General features: G+C 44.5%; 1 protein-coding gene across 2 annotated transcripts in view; it reads left to right on the top strand.

Moving 5' to 3' along the window:
- The first annotated feature begins 5,389 nt into the window (after positions 1 to 5,389).
- Positions 5,390 to 24,759, top strand: part of LOC135515152 (thymocyte selection-associated high mobility group box protein TOX-like) — a 59,350-nt gene continuing 39,980 nt past the window's right edge. For both annotated transcript variants that reach the window (XM_064938950.1, XM_064938949.1), the window contains exon 1: positions 5,390 to 5,979. In XM_064938950.1, the coding sequence (XP_064795022.1) occupies positions 5,878 to 5,979 (102 nt within the window). In that variant the 5' untranslated portion in view covers positions 5,390 to 5,877. The remainder of the gene's footprint in view (positions 5,980 to 24,759) is intronic.

Genomic DNA, 24,759 nt, shown 5'->3' with positions numbered 1-24,759 from the left:
GTTTCAGGACTTTAAGGAGGAGATGATACGGGTTTTTGACCGTTCTGTTTTTGGGGAGGAGGCTTCCAGGGCCCTGTCTTCCCTATGTCAGGGGAATCGATCCATAACGGATTATTCTATTGAGTTTCGCACTCTCGCTGCCTCTAGTGACTGGAACGAGCCGGCTTTGCTCGCTCGTTTTCTGGAGGGTCTCCTCGTCGAGGTTAAGGATGAGATCCTCTCCCGGGAGGTTCCTTCCAGTCTGGACTCCTTAATAGCTCTCGCTATTCGCATAGAGCGACGGTTTGATCTTCGTCGCCGAGCACGTGGAAAGGAGTTCGCGTTCTCCGTTGCTCCCCTCTCCACATCACTGCCACCTGCCGCATCACTGCCACCCTCTTCCGCCGGCTCGGATGCTGAGCCTATGCAGCTGGGGGGTATCCGCATCTCGGCCAAGGAGAAGGAACGGAGAATCACCAATCGCCTCTGTCTCTACTGCGGCTCCGCTGGTCATTTTGTCACCTCATGTCCAGTAAAAGCCAGAGCTCATCAGTAAGAGGAGGGCTACTGGTGAGCGCAACTACTCAGGCCTCTCCTTCTGGATCACGCACTACCTTTCCGGTCCATCTCCGCTGGCCCGGTTCATCTGCTTCCTGCAGTGCCTTGATAGACTCTGGGGCGGAGGGCTGTTTTATGGACGAGACCTGGGCTCGGGAACATGACATTCCTCTCAGACAGTTAGGGGAGCCAACGGCCTTGTTCGCTTTAGATGGTAGTTCTCTCCCCAAGATTCAGCGTGAGACGCTGCCTTTAACCCTCACTGTCTCTGGTAATCATAGCGAAACCATTTCTTTTTTAATTTTTCGTTCACCTTTTACACCTGTTGTTTTGGGTCATCCCTGGCTAGTGCGCCATAACCCTTCTATTAATTGGTCTAGTAATACTATCCTATCCTGGAATGTTTCTTGTCATGTGACCTGTTTAATGTCTGCTATCCCTCCTGTTTCCTCTGTCTCTTCTTCACAGGAGGAGCCTGGCGATTTGACAGGGGTGCCGGAGGAGTATCACGATCTGCGCACGGTGTTCAGTCGTTCCAAGGCCACTTCTCTCCCTCCACACCGGTCGTATGACTGTAGTATTGATCTCCTTCCGGGAACTACTCCCCCCGGGGTAGATTATACTCTCTGTCGGCTCCCGAACGTAAGGCTCTCGAGGATTATTTGTCGGTTTCGCTCGACGCCGGTACCATAGTCTCCTCCTCCTCTCCCGCCGGAGCGGGGTTTTTTTTTCAGAAGAAGGACGGGTCCCTGCGCCCATGCGTGGATTATCGAGGGCTGAATGACATAACAGTTAAGAATCGTTATCCGCTTCCTCTTATGTCTTCAGCCTTCGAGATCCTGCAGGGAGCCAGGTTTTTCACCAAATTGGACCTTCGTAACGCCTACCATCTCGTGCGCATCAGGGAGGGGGACGAGTGGAAGACGGCGTTTAACACTCCGTTAGGGCACTTTGAATACCGGGTTCTTCCTTTCGGCCTCGTTAACGCTCCAGCTGTCTTTCAGGCACTAGTTAACGACGTCCTGAGAGACATGCTGAACATTTTTGTTTTCGTTTACATGGACGATATCCTGATTTTTTTCACCGTCTCTCTCGATTCATGTTCAGCACGTGCGACGCGTCCTCCAGCGCCTTTTGGAGAACTGTCTTTATGTGAAGGCTGAGAAGTGCACTTTTCATGCCGCCTCTGTCCCTTTTCTCGGTTCCGTTATTTCCGCTGAGGGCATTAAGATGGATCCCGCTAAGGTCCAGGCTGTCATTGATTGGCCCGTTCCTAAGTCACGCGTCGAGCTGCAGCGCTTTCTGGGCTTCGCTAATTTCTATCGTCGTTTCATCCGTAATTTCGGTCAGGTGGCAGCTCCCCTCACAGCCCTTACTTCTGTTAAGACGTGCTTTAAGTGGTCCGTTTCCGCCCAGGGAGCTTTTGATCTTCTTAAGAATCGTTTTACATCCGCACCTATTCTTGTTACACCTGACATCTCTAGTCAGTTTGTTGTTGAGGTTGACGCATCAGAGGTGGGCGTGGGGGCCATTCTTTCTCAGCGCTCTCTCTCTGACGGCAAGGTCCATCCTTGCGCGTTTTTCTCTCATCGCTTATCGCCGTCAGAACGTAACTATGATGTTGGTAATCGCGAACTGCTCGCCATCCGCTTAGCCCTAGGCGAATGGCGACAGTGGTTGGAGGGGGCGACCGTTCCTTTTGTCGTTTGGACTGACCATAGGAACCTTGAGTACATCCGTTCAGCCAAACGACTTAATGCGCGTCAGGCTCGTTGGGCTCTGTTTTTCGCTCGTTTCGAGTTTGTTATTTCTTATCGTCCGGGCTCAAAAAACACCAAGCCTGATGCTTTATCTCGTCTCTTCAGTTCTTCTGAGGTCTCCACCGACCCCGAGGGGATTCTCCCTGAAGGGCGTGTTGTCGGGTTGACTGTCTGGGGAATTGAGAGGCAGGTAAAGCAAGCACTCGCTCACACTCCGTCGCCGCGAGCTTGTCCTAGGAACCTTCTGTTCGTTCCCGTTCCTACTCGTCCGGCCGTTCTTCAGTGGGCCCACTCTGCCAAGTTAGCCGGCCACCCCGGCGTTCGGGGTACGCTTCGCTTCCATTCGCCAGCGTTTCTGGTGGCCCACTCGGGAACGTGACGCGCGTCGATTTGTCGCCGCTTGTTCGGTCTGCGCGCAGACTAAATCTGGGAACTCTCCTCCTGCCGGCCGTCTCAGACCGCTTCCCATTCCCTCTCGACCGTGGTCTCACATCGCTTTAGATTTCATCACCGGACTGCCTTCATCAGAGGGGAAGACAGTTATTCTTACGGTTGTCGATAGATTCTCTAAGGCGGCTCATTTCATTCCTCTCGCTAAGCTCCTTCTGCTAAGGAGACGGCTCAGATCATTATCGAGAATGTTTTCCGAATTCATGGCCTTCCGTCTGACGTCGTTTCCGACAGAGGCCCGCAGTTCACGTCTCAATTTTGGAGGGAGTTTTGCCGTTTGATTGGGGCTTCCGTCAGTCTCTCGTCCGGCTTTCATCCCCAGTCTAACGGTCAAGCCGAACGGGCCAATCAGACTGTTGGTCGCATTTTACGCAGTCTTTCTTTCGTAACCCTGCGTCTTGGTCAGAACAGCTCCCTGGGCAGAGTACGCCCACAACTCGCTTCCCTCGTCTGCTACCGGTCTATCTCCTTTTCAGAGTAGCCTCGGGTACCAGCCTCCGCTGTTCTCATCTCAGCTCGCCGAGTCCTGCGTCCCCTCCGCTCAGGCTTTTGTCCAGCGTTGCGAGCGCACCTGGAAGGGGGTCAGGTCGGCACTTTGCCGTAATAGGGCGCAGACTGTGAGGGCCGCTAATAAGCGTAGGACCAAGAGTCCTAGATATTGTTGCGGTCAGAGAGTATGGCTCTCCACTCAGAACCTTCCCCTGAAGACAGCTTCTCGCAAGTTGGCCCCGCGGTTCATTGGTCCGTTCCGTATTTCCCAGGTCATTAATCCTGTCGCAGTGCGACTTCTTCTCCCGCGCTATCTTCGTCGCGTTCACCCGGTCTCCTGTGTTAAGCCCGTTCTTCGCGCCCCCGCTCGTCCCTCCCCCCATCCTTGTCGAGGGCGCACCCATCTACAGGGTTCGTAAGATTTTGGACATGCGCCCTCGGGGCCGTGGTCATCAGTACCTAGTGGATTGGGAGGGGTACGGTCCTGAGGAGAGGAGTTGGGTTCCCTCTCGGGACGTGCTGGACCGTTCGCTGATCGATGATTTCCTCCGTTGACGCCAGGTTTCCTCCTCGAGTGCGCCAGGAGGCGCTCGGTGAGTGGGGGGGGGTACTGTCATGTCTTGTTATGTCTGTTCCTGTCCTTTCTCTTCACTCTGTCTCTCTCTGCTGGTCTTTTTAGGTTACCTTCTCTGTCTCTCATTCTTCAGCTGTTCTACATCTCCCCTAACTAGCTCATTCACTCTTTCACACCTGTTCTCTCTTCCCCCTCTGATTAGGTCTCTATTTCTCTCTCTGTTCCTGCTACTTTCAGTGTCTGATTCTTGTTTGTGTTTTTCATGCCAGAAGCAAGCTGTCGTCCCGTTTGCTTCCACCTTGTCCTATCCTGTCGGAGTCTGCCTGGCAAGTGCATCCTGCATTATACTAACGTTCTTTTTGTTCCATTGACAACGTTGTAAGAGGATTTATGCCATTCCTGTTTTTTCATTAAAGAACTCTGTTTTCTGTTAAAACCGCTTTTGGGTCTTCACTCAAGTACATAACAGTAAAGAACATCTAGTCGCTCGAGAACACCCTTACTTGATGATCTATAAATTGTGTTTCCGTAATCTAGCATGGGTAAGATGGTCATCTGAAACCGGGTTAGTTTTGCAGCTGGGGTGAAATAGGAGCAACTGCGATAGAGGGAACCAAGTCTAGATTTAACTTTATCCTGCAGCTTTGATATGTGCTGAGAGAAGGATAGTGCACCGTCTAGTCATACCCGTGTATGGGGTGACTACCTCAAGCTCTAAACCCTCAGAGGTAGTAATAACACCTGTGGGAAGAAGGGCATTCTTCTTACCAAACCACATGACCTTTGTTTTGGAGGTGTTCATAACATGGTTAAGGGTAGAGAAAGCTTGTTGGACACTAAAAAGCTTTGTTGTAGAGTCTTTAACATAAAATTCGGGGAGGGGCCAGCTGAGTATAAGTATCATCTGCATATAAATGGATGAGAGAACTTCCTACTGCCTGAGCTATGTTGTTGATGTAAATTGAGAAGAGCGTGGAGCCTAGGATCACGCCTTGGGGTACTCCCTTGGTGACAGACAGTGGCTGAGACAGCAGATTTTCTGACTTTATACACGGCACTCTTTGAGAGAGGCTAGCGGGAAGGTTCCTGTCTTTTTCCATGGCTAACTTCTGAGAGAATTCCGGCATGAACTCCCCAAGGACAGCACATTCAAATCAAAACAGCATAGACAAAGCTAGCAGTAAAGGTAGCTATCAGTCCAATCCATCCCAAAAAAATCTAAAGTGGGGGCCTCCCGGGTGGCACAGTGGTCTAGATAGGGTGGCGCAGTGGTCTAATACTACAGTTTACTATAGTACTTACTGTACAATTCTGTAGTAAACTGTAGTATTTTTTATGTGAGTATATTGCAGGAAAAAGCTGTTTCACCCCTCTAAAATAATGGGTGCATGATGGCCCTATACGTAGCCTAGGCTAGTGTACCAAACTAACACAAAGAGCCCACAAAGCTGTAGTCCTAATTTTGGCATTCTAAAGGGATTCAACAATAATTTATAGGCAACGTAAAATGATTCATATAGCCTACAAAAGATGCGAAATGCAAGCGAATGCAAGTGACGCAGGCGCTGCATTCACCAGTGCGCCTACTAGGTAGAGCATGTCGCCATACTGTAGCTGCGCTCTTGCCCCTGCCCTGTCTGTAAAGTCCTTTGTATGAATTGCGAGCAAACAGGCAATCCTACCGTGCCCCATTCGCTTGCCTACGACTGTAGCCGCTGGATAGAAACAACTACTGTCGCTGCAAATGCATCTGTCAGAAAGAGAAAGACGCGCAATAACTTCTTCAACAATCGAGTGATAGCCTACAGTTTTCAAAGTTACACCGTTTTACCTTCGTTTACCAAGTCTGTCGTTGATAGTGCGACGTACGTTGATAATGTAAGTTTTTTTCTTTCTTCAGTAAAACCGCGAACGCATGCGAGAGCATCACAGTTTTCCATTTTTAGCATCCAACCCTAGACTTTTGCCCAGTTCGACCATCGGTCTTTATAGTACCTTCAACTTTCGAGGACTCAAAAGTAGACGCCGGAGTGGAAAAGCTTGTGTGGAGATTGATGTTTTACTGAAATGGACGTGAGAGTATATCCACCTCCACCACAGTCTTTACCAGCAACAGATTCTTCCCGATTGGGACCATTGCAGTATCCTGAATCCCCGTACTGCAATAAGGTGAGTCGCATCTGGACTAGGCTATAGGAATATAGCCTATTTGTTTAATGTCGTACAATGTGTTATGGATATGCATAAAAACGCTCTTCAGAAAGTGGAGTTACGCACTGCCCCGAAAGAAAAGTACTTTATGTCCATCCATTTGAAAGCAATGACAACAGGAACATAAAATGTACATAAAATGTATAGTTATTTCATGTCATATAAATATTTATTGCTTATTTTACCCATAGCTTAATTGTGCATGGTTGGCAGTGTGTATAGCTGGTGATGAACGCAGCGCTATCAATGTCAGTGAAGTTTCTTCCAAAGCGCTCAACTGAGTTTTTATCTAATTTAATGACACAAAATAGTAAATGTTTCTGTCATAGCGTCACTTACAGAATTTAGGATAGAATAGAATAATCATCACAAACATGACGTATGTTGAATGTAATCCTCTACCTCTGGTTATGTGGAGTAATTGTGCCTCTGTTACGCACTGTAACTCAAACCTTGTCTTGTTTATACACATGTACTTTCACTATAATAAAATCATTGTAATTTACTGTCTGCTTTCAAACCCACAGTTTAAAACGACTTTCACATTCAGGTTGTCTGAACAGGTCCTTTTCCGCATAATGATACTGTGCTGTGCTGTGTGTGCGTGTGCTGTGTGTGCGTGTGTGTGTGTGTGTGCGTGTGTTTGAGTGTGAGTCCGCTTGTGGGTGCGTTTGTGTGTGTGCTGCTGTGTATGTGTGTGTGAGGGAGAGAGGAAGAGAGAGCGAGCATAAGCGAATGGGGGTAGGGATTTTGAAGGGAGGGAGGGGTAGAGTGGGGTTTGGGGGTTGTACTATTTCTATGCCTTTTGATTCACTGCTCTGTCTTTTTTTATATAAGATCTCTGAAGTCTCTGCAGGGAAAATAGGGAGAGAAAGAGGGTGAAAGAGAGAGAGAGAGAGATGGAGTAGGGGCATGTGTCCTATAGATATCATCTAAAAGATTAAATTGTACTGTTTGAGCATGTCCATGCAGTATAAACACTATCCTAGATTTTCCATTTTAGCGTTCAGTGTAATGAGATGGCGGGTGGGGGGGTTCATATAGGATGAGAGAGAGAGAGGAGAGAGCGAGAGAACGACTAAAGAGAAAAGGAGAGAAAAGAGAGGAGTGTGCTATAACCAGAGAGAGAGAGAGAGAGAGAGAGAGAAAAGTGAGAGAGAATCAGAGAGAGAATGAGAAAGGAATAGAGAGTGTGCCGGAGAGGGAGAGAGACAGAGAGGGGCAATGAAAGAGATAGAAATGTGTGTGTTAGAGGTAGAGAGAGAAGCCCTAGCGCAAACACATGTGATTGTGAGAAGGGAGCGAGGTATTTCCAGTGCAAACAGACAGAGATGGCCTGTGTGCTGCTGTACGAGGTCTCTGTACGCGCAATTACCCAGTGATAGAGCCACTTCTATACCGACTTTACTGTTATCTACAACATTTGTTCCCTAACTTTTTATAGTCCGGTACCCCTTCAAACATTCAACCTCCAGATGCGTACCCCCTCTAGCACCAGGTTCTTTCTATATTTCTTGCAGGGCATCACTGTTGTGACTGCTGCTCTGTCTAGGCAGAGGTTCTGTTCACCCCTTGTTTCATTCAAAAGCATGGGTTGATTCGGGCCCATTTCTTCCGAGCTGACAAGGTAAAAATCTGTCGTTCTGCCTCTGAGCAAGGCAGTTAACCCACTGTTCCCCGGGCGCTGTCGATTAAGGCAGCCCCCTGCACTTCTCTGATTCAGAGGGGTTGGGTTAAATGCTGAAGACACATTTCAGTTGAAGGCATTCGGTTGTACAACTGACTAAGTATCCCCTTTCTTTAGAGTAGATTGGCTGTTTGGTCAGACATTCTGTCCGACTCCATCATCTCCAATGTTATTCATGAACAGCTCATGATCACTTGCCATTTAGCCAAGTTGATGCAAAGTCATTTAGAAACCTGTTTAGAGTGGTCCAGAATATGATTGCATGTTATGATTTTGATCTTTTACTGTAATAACATCAAATGTTGGTTGTTATGGCAGATGGGGTTGATTGGTCTTATTTTGTGGAATTGCAGAAAGAGGGAATGACATTTCCAAGCTTTTATTGATGGCTGGGTACCTTTTGATTTTTTGACAGTTTTCATTGATTTAGAAATGGTTTCATGTAAACAGTCTTCAACGTGCCTTGGATGCATACATTTTGCTTATTGGTTCTAATCGAAGATGGTACATCTGACATGTCAGTTCTGTATTCTTGTCATGGACTTTACTCTGTTGTATAGGCACTGTGGTGTCTTTGTCTCTCTCTCTGTGTGTGTGTGTGCGTGTCACTGTTCTGTATGTGAGTGACTGTGTGTGTGTTTGTCATCTGTCTGTATGTGTTTGTGTACATTTGTCTTAGCCTCAGGCATTTTCAATTTAGTGCAAATTACTGAGCTCTTTGGTGGTCCTGGATCTCTGAGGGGCTCTGGGAAGTCGACCCCGACATTAATACTCTGTCCTTTGTGTTAACTAACCAAGCACACGAAGCAGCTCAGACCTGGGTTCAAATACTATTTGAAATTTTTGAGCGTTTGCTCTAGCCTGCTTGGAGTGCCAGATGGGAGTGGTTTACAGTTTTGGGAGTATTTCATTGGTCCATTAAGCCAGGCAAGCTCAATCAAGCACAGGTATAAGGTATTTCAAATTATTTAAATAGTATTTGAACCCAGGTTTGCACAGCACAGGGCCCAGAGCAGTCAGGCAACACAGCAGCATAGCAGTTAGGCTCCCGGTCAGGCTCATCCACAGAGAGCTGGCTCGAGTTTTGAATATTATCGACATTACTCATCTATATTTCCATTTTTGGTATTGACATTTGATACTACTGCACATGTACATTCACGATCCTAGCAACAGAGACAACTTGGAGCTTCTCGTCTCTGTCAAGCTTAGTCATCTTAGTAATCCAGACCTGGGTTCCAGACCTACTTGCTTAACTTGCTATGTTACTCACTATACATCACTGTGTCAGCAGTGGTCTCTGATTTAATGAAGAAATACTACATTAACATTCCAGGGTTTTTTCTGGCTCACAAAAGGTCTTCGGTGGTGCCTCAGTTTCCTATGCAGGAAAAACCCTGCATTTTATTTATACTTACAGCACTGTTCTGGATGTGTTGAGAGGAGCAGGAATGTAAACCTGACTACATACCTAGATATCAATCTGTTTTTTAAAATTTTCACTACTTCAAAAGCAACACTGTAAATCTGAATCTGGATCCCAACTAACATACATTTACTGTACAACATGGATACAAACACAATATGTCCCTGTCGTCTTCTGTGAACAGTAAGTTGCTTTATGCATGCCTTGAGATTCATAAGCATGTTATAAAGCTTATGAAGCCTGCTATGAACCTGTACTAAGGCTTCATAATCTGTGGAATTACACTGAGGGATATCTACGGGGTTGTGGCTAGAGTCAACAGCTTATGTCAACAAGATACTCTGGTGGGTTGGATCCACATACTGTAGATAGATTGTCCACACAGTGTGGAAATGTGCCTTTGGCTTCATTCAATGACATTAGCTACATATATGTTTCCATTAAAAAGCTACATATATGTTTCCAAAAAAATACTTTTTTCTCAAAAACCTACAGTGTGGAATAAAAAAGTAGTGTTTGAAGTGTTTCCATTACCCATTTAGACAAATTGCGCATGAATAAATTGCCGACAGCCTCTATGCCCTCCCACCTATCTGTTTCACGTCTCAGGTATACCCCGCGAAAGCCAGCATGTAGGCTAGAATGCAACGCCATGGTGAAACTTACACTCCTGTAGATCTGAAATAATTGGATGGTGAAACTTGCCAGCCAACCAGAAAAGCAAGCCGAAGCAATTCTTGAAAGTCAGGACAATCCTCGTCCTGCAAAGAAACATCATTTGTGTTGTTGAACATTTTTATTTTGCAAGCAGTAAGGCATTTAAAATGAAACGTGGAGTGGAGCTTTATAAGTTATGCAACGACATCACATTACCGTCACCATTTATCGCAATAAAGAAGGTTAGACAAAAATTTTAAAATCCACACCGGTCCTACAAAAAAAAAAAAAAAAAAATCGATCTTTAGAAGGCTTCTCCTATATCTTCCGTTTGCATTACACATGTTGCACATTTTTGTTGTTGTTGCAATATTGCTTTTGTCTAATAAACCTGGATCAATAGATCCTGCCTATGACAGGCATAAAATACAATAACATCATTTGAAACATCAGGATGCTTGATGCTCACACTATGAACTCCACTCATGGATGTGCAGCCCAGTCAGTCATCTTTATGTTGTTCACCATAGTCATTTGTTTATAGACTCTTGCGGTTGGGTCAATCCCCAACAGACGTTTGGTTGTAAGACTAAGCACTTCACCCACCCGTAAGATAAAAACCCTGCCCAGTGACCATCAAGCTTTAGTGGTATTAACAGAGGTAGTACTAGGCACACGTTTAAAGTAAAACAGCTTTAGAGTTTGAGGGAATCCTCCTCAATCCTATTCATAAAGCGACTCAGTGTAAAATTGATCATCTAGGATCAGTTTCGTCTTTTCGATCATAACAAATAAGATTATATGGCCACGGTGGGACCTGATTCTAGATCATCACTCATGAACATAGGTCCTGGTCCTGGAGTAACCCTTTGAACTACGGTCTTGATCGGATTCCCCATAAACGCAGGGTTTATGCAAGTTCTGTAGTAACGTGTTGTATGTGAACGTCTGCAGTCGCACCATCTCAACCAAACCTAGATTTTTATAGCCCCACATATGTTGTCAACATGTCTGTTGTGTTGGCTGCTAAGCACTGTGAGTCTATGTAAGCGTATGTAAATGCCATGCTCCCACTTAACCTATGCTAAGTGCATGCACACTATTCAGCCTTAAAGGGATACTTCAGGATTTTGGTAATGAGGCCCTTTATCTTCTTCCCCAGAGTCAGATTAACTCGTGGACACCATGTTTATGTCTCTGCGTGCGGTTTGAAGGAAGTTGCTAACTAGCGCTCGCACAATGACTTCAGTGTCTGTATTGTCTACTTGTTAAATGTTTGTGAAGTCTGAATTTGTAATTGTTTGTGATGTCTTATTAATTGGTGTTGGACCCCAGGAAGATTAGCTAACGTTACGGAGTTAGCTAATGGTGATCCTAATCAAAATTCACAAATTCACTGGAAGTCTATGGGTATCTGCTAGTTTTTGGGTATCTGCTAGCAAGCTAGCAGATACCCATAGACCCCCAGTCATTGCGCTAACACTAGTTAGCATTGGCGCAATAAACTGCCCCTGAATTATTTCATACTGGACAAAGTGACATAAAAATGGTATCCACGAGTTGCCCTTTAAGTATCCCTTTAAGTAATGGTACAGAATACACACATGACAAATGGACCTCTTTGGCTGTTCTTTTTGCTCAGATGCTTTTCCCATTACTAACATCATGAGTAATGATATCAGGTCAACTCTGACACATAATTACTTCACATTACCTTCCTGCATGTAGTATGCTTCTTATATGTTTATTTCTTTGTTACCTTCGTTAATAGGATATAATAGAATAGAATAGAATGAGCCTGGTTTCATAAGTCATGTGCCTGGTGATATTGATAATCCTACAGATGTAGGATCTTAATCTGATCACTATTTTGTTGCTGAGAATTTTCCTGCACAGAAGGAAATGCAAATATGAAGCTTATTTAGTGTTTGCAATTTGCACTTAGACATTTCAGACTTGATTTGCCCTAACGAACAATTTATCAGTGTCTACAACAAAAAAGTATTCACATTTCCTGTTGCTGCAGGATATTTTCTTGCTGTAGTAAACTGGGTCAAATTAAGATCCTGCATCTGTATATATTATTTTTCTCCTCCGTACAGTTTTCCCACATTGCCCCGCTATACGTAACACTAATCTGTTGTTACACTGTAAACATTCACACAGTAGGATAGAGCCAAGTGAAAACCTCTGAGTCAGCTCTCTATCTCTCTCTCTCTCTCCCCCTCTCTCTCTCTCTCTCTCTGTTAGCTACCTCAGAGCACGAGGCTGAGGGCTTCCTAAAAAGCCAGGCCTAATTGCCAGCTGAATTCCTGCTTGCTGGTAACAATAGCAGGGACTCTTGTGAGTTCCTGTGCTGCGGCCAGCGATCCACGGTTCACTGGGCGCTGTCGAAAGACATCGGGCCTCTGATTGACAGCTTTAGCCCAATGCCAGCAGAGGATTTAATTGCGCATCATGTGTGCCTATTGGCAGATAGAGAAACTCAGAGGAATGGCTATGTGGAACTGTGGTGCTACTGTAAACACATACACAGACATATGTATTCTTGCACATTTGCAAGCGAGCACACAGAGGACAGGTTGCTATCTGACAACTAGAATGATGTTGATCTGATTCTGATTAGTACATCGTCTGAGGTAATTGGGTTGTTTGTCCGTATCCATTTGTGGCCTGACATGTTTGTCTTTTTCCGCTAAGCATTAGAATAGGAGGACAGCTTGTTTCTGAGTGCTGTTTGATGAGTGACTCATGGAACAACTTGACATTGAATGGAACTGAACTGAATCATCACCTGGTGATGTCATGCCAGGTTCAATATGGATTTGGGATGTAATGATTTTCTCATGTCTTTAGCACTATATTTGGAACATCGTTTTTTAATGGTCAAAGGAAAGTGTACTGTACATTTCCTTTCGGCTGAGGTACCTGGCTAATTGTTTCTACTGTGTCTGTGATCGTTAGCAGAGATCGAGTTAGATCGTTCTGGTCAATGAGTGTTAGAACTTTTGGAAAATAACAGTGAATGGATGATTTGGCATAGTGTGAAATTCATAAATTCATCATCCCTACATAATAATAATAATAAGAAGAAGAATTTGCTGGGTGCTTATATTTGTGCCATTTCACACATGTAAAAGTGTGTATTAATACGCATGTGTGAATAGGAAATGTATTTATTTTTTTGCATATCCCAACTCTCTCTGAGACACCCTCAGAGAGTGGGGCTACGGCCATTTTAATTACGTTGAAAAGTCAGTGGTCAGTGTGTGTTTACAATCTCAGTGACTGTGTTGAATATATCACCAATGACTGTAATGGTTTTCTCAACCATATGACGCTTAAAGAAGGACAGCTTCCAACTTCTGTCAAATCTGATCCAAAACCCACTGCCTCAATCCTACATAATGAGCTGGTGGTGATGGAGTGTTACAGAGACGAAGGATCAGCTAATTAAGTCTCTGAACATAATGATCATAAAATCTGGACTAGTGTTGGTTCCAGTTTGGCGCGGTTAGCCATGTTTTTACCGTCTGTATCGTACCCTGAGAATCCCTGGCACCGAATGGTGATAGGGATCCGTCTGCCGAAAAGCGCAGACACACACACATGCGGGAACGCACACGCACAAACATTCATGCACTCACACACACACACACACACACACACACACACACACACACACACACACACACACACACACACACACACACACACACACACACACACACACACACACACACACACACACACACACACACACACCTCCCTGGCTTGAGTGTGCCCAAAGATAGGCCACATATGAATGAGTGATTAGGCTCCTGGTTTGATACAGTCCAAACAGATGGGCCGTGAATAACAGATCTAGTATTGCCTAATTGTTTGGTTTATTCTCCAAGCAAAACATATTGCAATCATTTTCAAATTAAGAGAACCCCCCCCTCGTTTTTTCGTAGTTGATGGATCGAGTGAGTTGTTGTGGTGTTTGGAGCTTTTGGAGAAATGGTAAGATTTTCTTTATTATGGTATTACCATTATTGACGACTACAGTGACCATTATTGGCTACTTTCATGTGTTTAGACTGCCTGTCATAACCATGATTTATGCATCTTCTTTCTTCTTAGATAATGACTGTCTTCGCTAGAGTTTTTTCTGTCAAATTGCTCTTTGTTTTGTGTGCCTGGATAATCCTTTGTGTAATGTTCTTTGTGGGCGTATGTGTGCGTGTGTGTTTGGTGTGTGCGTGCGAGCAAACCCTTAACAATAGTGTGTCTCCCATTGTCCTGTGAAGGGTGGTGTGTCTCAGTGTGTGTGTGAGTGTGTGACCTTCCTCCGCTGACTCCTCCACCTGCTCCAAGGCCTTTTGGCTCTGCTGCCCACTCACAGCCCTTTATACCCAAGTGTTTAAGTGGCACCTGTCCACCTTTTGATGCCTGTACAGGCTTCACTGATCTTAGGACCTTTGTGCGTGCGTACCTGTTTGTGTGCATGCATGTGGAGGTCAGATCTTGTTTCATGACACAGGCAGGTGGACCTTATTGCTTACTGAATCTTGGGTGGGGTTCTGGGTGGCATCATTATCATCATCATCATTTCGAACATAGCCCATTGCTGTCATTCTATAGTACCATCGACAACTCTGATGCGATAAGCATATTCGGGGGCCAGGTAGTCTAGTGGTTAGAGCATTGGACTAGCAACCGAAAGGTTGCAAGATTGAATCCCCGAGCTGACCAGGTAGAAATCTGTCGTTCTGCCCCTTAATAAAGCAGGTAACCCACTGTTCCTAGGCCATCATTGAAAATAAGAAATTGTTCCTAACTGACTTGCCTAGTTAAATGAAAATATCACCGCCCACTGTTATCAAATAGCCCAATACCAACAACAGCAGATAGCTTTGGATGCAGTAAATCTATAAGGTCTTGATAGGCTACTATTACAGATTAAACTGAAGAGCAGAGCAGTTCTTGTATCCACTACAAGCCACAGAGACAGACAGAGTGGTCCGCTATTTATAATGAATGATCATTTATAAATGGCCTTCCACGTACACAGTAAATAGGTCAAGAGGTGGGTTTGACCTCTAGCCCTATATCTGTACCCTTATCCTCCTTGATTCTACGCCGTTGTAATTCCCTCCAGTCTTTTCTCTGCGTGTTTTCAGTCTACTATATACAGTATGTGGCCTGAGAACAGCTGTATTTGAACTTACCATCGAGCCAGAATAGCAGTGGTGGAGAGAGTAATTGCATGTTTGACTTTGAGGGAAACTGCAGTAATTCAGAGCTCATGGTCGACTTTGCTGCTCTGAAGCGACGCACGCCCTTGCACTTCAGTTTTAAATGCTAGAAGACCCATGTTTTTTTATATATTGGTAGACATTTTCGTGGCACCTACTGTGGCACCACTGTATAACTGGTTGTTATCGTCCTATTGTGCAGTAGTTAGTTACCCGGGAAAAAGTAAGGTAATTAGTTTACTGGGTTGCCATATTCTCTACATTTACATTTGAGTAATATATCTGAAGCTCTTATCCAGACTGACTTACAGGAGAAATGAGGGTTAAGCGCCTTGCTCGACAGATTTGTATTATTCAGTTATAGTTACCTGGTAAAAACGTATGTTAGCCTAATCAGTTTACTGGGCTGCCATATTCTCTGTGCGTTATGTTACCAGCATCATCATCAATATCGATTTACAGCCATAATCAAATAAGCAAGCATTTATATGCAGTGCCTAGGCAATATAACACAGGATGCGATTTGAGAATAATATGTACAGTAACATAATGCATATTATCATGAGAAGAGAAGGAAATCGGAGGAAACTGAGCGAGAGGACTAACATCAAGGGCATTCCACTAGCAAACCAGCTGAGTCATATCCAATTTAGTTTTGCATCAGTCAGAGACTCTCAGTGGTTTAGTATGGAGTGCTAGACCAGACCCTGAAAATTCTTCCTAACCAGGCTTACCCTACACAAAATAATCTCTCATAAGAAAAGATGCATCGCCATGCATTAGTAAAGGACTCTCCCTCGCTGTCTATTAAATATTTTTTTAACTTTTCATATGGGACTGCTTATAGGTTTTTGCTATTGGTTGTGGGGCATTCTAAATGTTACAAAATGTGTAGGGGAAATCATATTTTGGGGTTTAAACGATAATCATATTTACCGGTGAAATATTCCTTTCCTGACTCAAAATGACATGTACCGACCCAGGTCTGTGCCCTGCCCATATCTACTATATAGGTTATTCACCAAGGCCTGGAGTTTTCCCTTGTCTGTTCCAGACTAGAGAATACAGTGCATTCGGAAAGTATTCAGACCCCTTGACTTTTTCCACATTTTGTTACGTTACAGCTTTATTCTAAAACTGATTAAATTGTTTTCCCCCCTCATAAATCTACACACATTACCCCATAATCAAAAAGCAAAAACAGGTTTTTAGACATTTGTGAAAATGTATTACAAATTTTAAAAACGAAATATCACATTTACATACATATTCAGACCCTTTACTCAGTACTTTGTTGAAGCACCTTTGGCAGCGATTACATTCTCGACTCTTCTTGGGTATGAAGCTACAAGCTTGGCACACCTGTATTTGGGGTGTTTCTCCCATTCTTCTCTGCAGATCCTCTCAAGCTCTGTCAGGTTGGATGGGGATTGTCGCCGCACAGCTATTTTCAGGTCTACAGATATGTTCCATTGGGTTCAAGTCCGGGCTCTGGCTGTGCCACTCAAGGACATTCAGAGACTTGTCCCGAAGCCACTCATGCGTTGTCTTGTCTGTGTGCTTAGGGTTGTTTTCATCAAGGATCTCTCTGTACTTTGCTCCGTTCATCTTTCCCTCGATCCTGACTAGTCTCCCAGTCCCTGCCGCTGAAAAACATCCCAACAACATGATGCTGTCACCCCCATGCTTCACCGTAGGGATGGTGCCAGGCTTCCTCCAGACGTGACGCTTGGGATTCAGGCCAAAAAGTACAATCTTGGTTTCATCAGACCAGAGAATCTTGTTTCTCATGGTTTGAGTCCTGTAGTGCTCTGTCATGTGCCTTTTACTGAGGGGTGGCTTCTGTCTGGTGGAGTCCAATCAAGTTGTAGAAACATGTCAAGGATGATCAATGGAAACAGGATGCACCTGAGCTCAATTTCGAGTCTCATAGCAAAGGGTCTGAATACTTATGTAAAGTGTAAGTTTACTAAATGTATTAAAAAAATTCTAAAAACCTGTTTTAGCTTTGTCATTATGGGGTATTGTCTGTAGATTGAACAAAGGAAAAAAATATTTCATACATTTTAGAATAACGCTGTAACGTTAAAAGAAATGTGGAAAAGTCAAGATGTCTAAATATTTTCCAAATGCACTGTATATTATGTGCTCAAGAAACTCCTGGTGCTATGGTCTCTGTGCTATCTGATGATAACACCTGCCTTGCATCCTTATAACACTGTCCGTCCTGTTCCCATAGTAACAACAATGCCTGTTCCCTGCTCATGTCTGTCCTGTCCCACACAGACATACATCGGTCTAAAGTTGTCTTTCGGCACTGATCTAGGACCAGCGCACTTTCCACCATATCCTAACCCCAACCCTTAGTCTCCAAAACACAAAACTGACCCCAGAGGTGCTATTTCGCACTACTCCCACAGGCACAGTCAGTCTGTACAGTCTGTACTGTACTGGACAGTCGCCATGGTAACAGGTACTATGGCTGTAGCGTGAGTAAAGGGTTCTGTCCTGCACTCTGTCCTGCGCAAACAGCAGGCGCCTTGGAGGCAGGGTGACATGGCAGATATATTACCCACTGTGTAAACCAGCAACAGCTGCACTATTGTAATTAAACCCAGGTTAAAAAGGGAGAACCCTGTGCAAACAAAGGAGTCTGGTTACTATACTGAAGTGGCGGGTCCTGAGGTGTAGGGAGTGATTAGGTGTAATACTCAAATTCTTGGTCTATTTGAGACTAGGAGTCAAATGTTATGGATGAAATTGCCACTAGACATATAAGGTCAGTTTGGATAAATGCGCCTGCTAAATGACGTGTATTATTTATTGTTATATAATTACACTAGTTTAGCATCGTTGTCCCTAATGCCATGGAATGCCATGGTGCTCCGTGTGTATGCCACCTTCCTTATGGCAGTTCTCTATGTTAAAAATGATTGGGATACAGTTTAAATTGAGTAGTTTGACGGCTATACATTAAAGTATATTTAGCGTTGTTTATTCGGGTCTAGCTATCTAGCCTATCGTAGCACAGTTCTGTGGTTGTAGCCTACGCTATCCCAGACGCATAGGACTCTCTCTAGGTTTGTCTTCCTCGCGGTCTGACAGCGCCAATGAGTCTCATCACATCTGTGTCTGTTCCTGTTTATATTGTACCTATCTATATGTTAATCTCATCCTACACTCACCGGCCAGTTTATTAGGTACACCCATCTAGTACTGGGTCGGACCCCCCCCCCCCCTTGCCTCCAGAACAGTGTGAATTCTCCAGGGCATTCTACAAGGTGTCAGAAACGTTCCACAGGGATGTTGGTCCATGCTGAACGCGATGGCTTCACGCAGTAGCTGCAGAATAGATGGTGGTACATTCATGCTGTGAACAGCCCGTTCCATCTCATCCCAAAGATGCTCTGGGGTCGAGGTCTGAACTCGCTGTCATGCTACAGGCGATGTTTTTCCACTCCTCAACTGTCCGGTGTTGGTGATCGCGAGCGTACTGGCTCCGCTTCTTCTCGTTTTTAGCTGATAGGAGTGGAACCCGATGTGGTCGTCTGCTACAATAGCCCATCCTTGACAAGGACCGACGAGTTGTGTGTTCCGAGATGCTATTCTGCACACCACTGTTGTACTGCGCCATTATTTGCCTGTTTGTGGCCCGACTGCTAGCTTACGCGATTCTTGCCATTCTCCGTCGACCTCTCATCCACGAGCTGTTTTCGCCCACAGAACTGCCGCTGACTGGATGTTTTTTGTTTGTCGCACCATTCTCGGGAAACCCTCAACGCTGTCGTGCGTGAAAAGCCCAGGAGGCCCGGGCGTTTCTGAGGTACTGGAACCGGCGGGCCCGGCACCGATGATCATACCACTCTCAAAGTCACTTAGGTCAATCGTTTTGCCCATTCTAATGTTCAATTAAGCAGTAACTGAATACCACAATGCCTGGCTGCCTGCTTTATAAAGCAAGCCATGGCCACGTGACTCACTGTCTGTAGGTGTGAACAATTTTCGTGAATGGGGTGGTGTACCTAATAAACTGTCCACCGAGTGTGTATGTAAATGAGACACTAGTAGAGGTGTGATTCATGTTCATGCTTAGCGATAGGGACTAGTCATACTCTAGCTAATATGGCGGTACTAGCTAGCCAAGGCTTCATTGCAGCTGAGGTATTAGATTGAACTTTTTGCCCTTTAGCTATACTGACTGAACCACATATGAAGATCATCATAAGTTAAATTGTCTTGAAGAATAGCTGCTAGCAGCAACATCAATGATGAAGTCTCATATCCTTCTGTATCCTTTTGGAATTATGTCACTTCCTGTAGCAGAGAGCCCCATATTCGCTCTAGTATTATGTCTTTGTCGAAGTGACACATACACCACATATACAAAGATTCGGTTATTTCAGCCACACCTATTGCTGACAGGTGTATAAAATCGAGCACACAGCCATGCAATTTCCATAGACACACATTGGCAGTAGAATAGCCTTACTGAAGCTCTCAGTGACTTTCAACGTGGCACTATCATGGGTGCCACCTTTCCAATAAGTCAGTTCACCAAATTTTGCCCTGCTAGAGTTTCCCCTGTCAACTGTAAGTGCTGATATTGTGAAATGGAAACGTCCAGGAGCAACAACGGCTCAGCCGCAAATTGGTAGGCCACACAAGCTCACAGAGCGGGACCGCCGAGTGCTGAAGCACGACGCGCGTATTTATCGCCTGTTCTCTGTTGCAACACACACTACCGAGTTCCAAACTGCCTCTGGAAGCAACGTTAGCACAAGAACTGTTCATCGAGAGCTTCATGAAATGGGTTTCCATGGCCGAGCAGTCGCGCAAAATTCCAAGCGTTGACTGCAGGGCTGTAAAAGCTTGCCGCCATTGGACTCTGGAGCAGTGGAAACGCGTTCTCTGGAGTGATGAATTAGGCTTCACCATCAGTCCGACGGACTGCCAGGACAATGCTACCTGCCCCGATGCATAGTGCCAACTGTAAAGTTTGGCGGAGGAAGAATAATGGATCGGTGGCTGTTTTTCATGGTTTGGGCTCGACCCCTTAGTGAAGGGGAATCTGAGCACTACAGCATACAATGTCATTCTAGACGTATGAGTTAATAGAACAGGTTACAGAACACTCTCCATGTAACACAGGTTCTCTATTAGAGTATCCCAATCCTTCTTAATTTATGATTACTCCAACAGACATACAGTAGATTATACATAACAGCCTCTGTCTGTCAATATGGTCTCAGGTTTAATGATGCATTAGTCACTTGATTCTGGTGGAGATGCTTCCCTAATTGTCCCATGGTGATTTCCTGATTAAAAGCTTAATGACTGAACAAGACTCGCAGAGTGAGTTTTGATATTCATAACAGATGGTGGAATTATTTACTTTTTAGAATTGAGTAGATGAAATGTAGGGTCCGTCCAGGCCTAGTTTGTTCTATTTGGGGACTTGTAAACTGCTCATTAATGATCTAATAAGCATTGTACCTGTTTGGCATTAATCAGGTGTGACAACAGGTGAAGCGAGAGAAAGAGAGAAAGAGAGAGAGCGTCTAAATTGGAAAGGATGCCGATTCATGTTTTAATGAGGCATTGCGCAAGGCGTTCTGCCAAGAGAAAGATTCGCCCAACATCTGAATTAATTGGTCTGGAGGTTAGATTTTAGATTCACATAATGGGACTTTGACACAGGGTTATGTTGGGGGGGGGGACACAATGGCTGAAATGACAGCTCAGTTACTAGTCTGTTATCAGGTCCCATGGGTTTGCATTTGTTCTTTGTCATTGTACAAAGTAGTGATTGTGTGTTTGCGATGTGTAGTTGAATGCAGTGCGTATACCATATAAATAGGTTTGTGTGGTTACATATAACATGCCTTGTGTGTCATCATACTGTGAGTGATTAAATATAATTGTTGAGTTGTTTTTGGTTGTGTGTGCGCTCGCGAGCATGTTCTTTTCTGTTGTCATACTGCTGCACGTTGTACCACGGCATAAAGTAGCACAGAAACCATCCCCACCACTTCAAAGTAGAACACGCGACAAACACTTGTTGAGCTAGAAATAACCTGACCTACCTTTCAGCTGTAGCATCCTGAGATAGACTGATCAACTTTACCTTTTTCTAAACACGCTGCACAGTGTGGTTCTTCACACTACAGCGTTTATAACAGTGAAATAGGAAATAAATGTGTTGTAGTTACAAGAGCAAACAAGCAAATCAAATATTTATCTTAGATTATGCGCGGTCTGAAAAACATTAATGAAATGAAGGCGCTATAATAAAAACCACATTTTCTTCTTCCCAGATGAAAAGGAAGGCATGATATCCTGACTTGAAGTGCGAGGGCATAGCTCAAACCTCTGGCGTTAAATCATCAGAATGTTTTGATTACACTAAACATCGTTATCGTTTTCGCCATTAAAACCCCCTTATCCTCTGTCATTTTAACGAACTCCACAGAGACTCGTATTTTTACCACTATGAAACACAGCGCCTTACACCGCTCACTCTTGTCTTTACGAGGGGGTGCCAGAGAGAGGGAAACGCTACCAATTCAATCAGAAGCAGGCTATGATTTATATAGGCCTTGAGTCCCTACTCCCCAACCCCCCCCTCCTCTCTCTCCCTCTACCCAGTGATATGAGCCACAGTAGGGCTCGGCCTGACCGTTACAGTCATACATTACAGTGCTGGGACATAGAAGAAGACACACTCAGCCCTGCTCCAGGCACTCACCAAATTGCCATTTGGAAGAAAAGACGGGAGAGAGAGAGGGAGGGGGAGAAGTGGAAAAAGAAATCACTTGGAGATGTAATGCTCCACAGACAAAGGTTGTTCATCAGGGCTTTGATTTGGAGTCCAAGATGACTGCCACTCTTGATATTGAATACTGGGGAGCAGAAACAGAGATACAACACTCCTTCCCCATTTTACTCTCTCTCTCTCTCTACGTCCTCCACCCCTCTCTCTTTCTCTTTCTTTTTCACTCTACCGGGGTCCTCTCTCTCTCTATTCCTCTCTGCCTATTTTTTTCTCCCTCTCTCTTCCCGTTCCTCTTTAATTTCCCACTCTAACCCTTATTCCTCTCTCTCTATGCATTCCCTCTCCTTCTCAATTCCTCCCCTCTTTCTCCCTCTTTCTCCCTCTGTCTCCCTCTGACCCCTCTCCTCCCCTACCCCCTTCCCCCTCCTCTCTCTCTCTCTCTCTCTCTCTCTCTCTCTCTCTCTCTCTCGCTCTCTCTCTGGCGACCCTGACCCACTTAGCTAGCTGCTTGTTATTCAGACTAGGGTTTATCCACAGAGAAAGTGTGTGTAATTTGGTTTGACAACAAAACCAGCCATGCTCCTCATAGGGTAGGTCTACCTGATATCAACAGCACTCCCCACACAGCCACAATGTGATAGTAGAAATTAAACACTATCAGATCGAGCCCACTGTGATGTTAGAGTGACAGAGAGATAAATCACACACATTTGCAGTGTTGAATGGAAAGTATTGATGATCTGAATAGGATCTTTATTTTGGGGGGAAAATGCGTGCATGCTGCAATAGTATGTCAAGACGCTAAGATAATATATTTGATATATGAAGATATGTGTGCATAAAGCAAAATAAAGGGTTTTCAAGATAATGTTGACCTCCAGGTCTAATTTTCACAAGCTTTGGGTGTCATCACTAGGGCTGGCACAATTACTGTATAACCGTGCAACTGACGGTTTTGGATGAAGACCGTCATTAAAATGAAATAACCATTTGTTTTAAAACCGCGGACCGAAGAAGGGACGGCCAGGCATTTGTGCGGTTGAGTCAGTTTCTGCGATAAAATATTTTTTTTTGTCATGTCAGTTGAGTTGAATCAACAAATCACAGCACAGATTGATGTCACACTTCCTGCTTTCACTTCTTGCTTTTACTTCCTGCTTTGCTCATATAGGTACACTCGCAATGACCGCCAGTCCACCCACTATGCCATCGTTGACTTATCCCATTCCATTTCTATGGCAGCACACGCAGTCCGGAGCGGAGGAGAGGAGAAAATGTGCATCGAAACAAATAAAACATGTAAATAGTTTTGTTGCTAGTCGAACGGTTATGAGGGAGACAGCGGTCATTTGGCCTGCCAATTACCGTCATCAACAGTTGAATGACCGACACAGCCCTAGCAGGAAAACTATCCACTGCATATAGGGACATGTTTTATTATAAGATAAGCCTTTAGTTGCCACACAAAAGCTCTCAGAATACAGGATCTTCTCATGATTTGGTTTTATTTTCCTCTTCTCCGGCTTCTCAGAGCAAAACTGATGAAGAGTGAAATAGGTTCCGCTGTTTGATTCACATCTTAACACGTAAGATGGAAAGAAAATGACAATCACCACAATATCCACTTTTTTCCTCCTCTCTTTTCTCCCTCACTCTTTTTCTCCCTGACTTTGTCAATGATATTCGAGACAGGGACAGTATGTCGTCTGTATCAGTCTGTTTGCAGAAACTGGAAACGAGGGTTAGCGAACTAGCGAGTTAGCGTAGCTTCCATGATACGAAACACTCTTCTGTGGTTGTCACCACATTTAATCAGACACTTTTCTCCTCCACACCTCCATGACCAAAACGACTTTAACGATAAAAGAGATTACCCCGTGCCCATCTGCGTCACAGGAGCCTATCGAGTACAACCAGGCAATAAAGGAAAGAGCACAGGTGCAGAGGCAGAAAAGAGAACTCGCTCTATTTCATTACAGTATGTATCAGCGAGCAGGAGATCTGTCAGTTCGGGCACATATCATCGTGCGCCAGAAAAAGCAAATGGATAAAGCCAATTTGACAAAGGGGTCAATATACGGCATCCAATAAAAACTAGAATCTACAAGAGCTGTCAGGGGCTATAAACATCACAGTAATGACCCAAATGCTCAAAAGAAATGCATTCAGATCAGATGGTTTCTCTCGCCTCGCTCAATGGTGTAGTCTGCTTGGGTTAGTCTCTAGTTTGCCTTGTAGGATGTTTACTGTATATTTGAGATAACTGTAGATTGATGACGTAGATGCCACACCCACGGTGCAACATCGTTTAACACGGTATCTTGCAAAGAGGCTGCGAGAGACACTGAAGCGACTATGGCCACTTTGATTGACTGACTATTAGTGTTGGGAGGAACAAGGCTCCTGAGCTCAACAATGGGTTACTGTATCATGCACCGACACTATCTATCATATCCTACTGCAACCCAATGGGAGCTCTTTAGAGTTGACAGCAAAGAGCATCTATTGGTTTATGTGAGTCAATGGGCAGGATGAGATATTGCCAATTGTCGTAGAGGTCAGGGGTTATATAGTTGAAGTCGGAAGTTTACATACACTTAGGTTGGAGACATTAAAACTAGTTTTTAAACCACTACACAAATTTCTTGTTAACAAACTATAGTTTTGGCAATTTGGTTAGGACATTACTTTGTGCATGACACAAGTAATTTTTTTGAACATATGTTTACAGGCAGATTATTTCACTTATAATTCACTGTATCACAATTCCAGTTGGTCAGACGTTCACATCCATTAAGTTGACTGTACCTTTAAACAGCTTGGAAAATTCCAGAAAATGATATCATGGCTTTAGAAGCTTTTGATAGGCTAATTTACATCATTTGAGTCAATTGGAGGTGTACCTGTGGATGTATTTCAAGGCCTACCTTCAAACTCAGTGCCTCTTTGCTTGACA

This window comes from Oncorhynchus masou, chromosome 3 (genome assembly GCF_036934945.1).
Source record: "Oncorhynchus masou masou isolate Uvic2021 chromosome 3, UVic_Omas_1.1, whole genome shotgun sequence".
Classification (NCBI taxonomy): Eukaryota; Metazoa; Chordata; class Actinopteri; order Salmoniformes; family Salmonidae; genus Oncorhynchus; species Oncorhynchus masou.
This window is presented reverse-complemented; position numbering and strand designations above follow the sequence as displayed.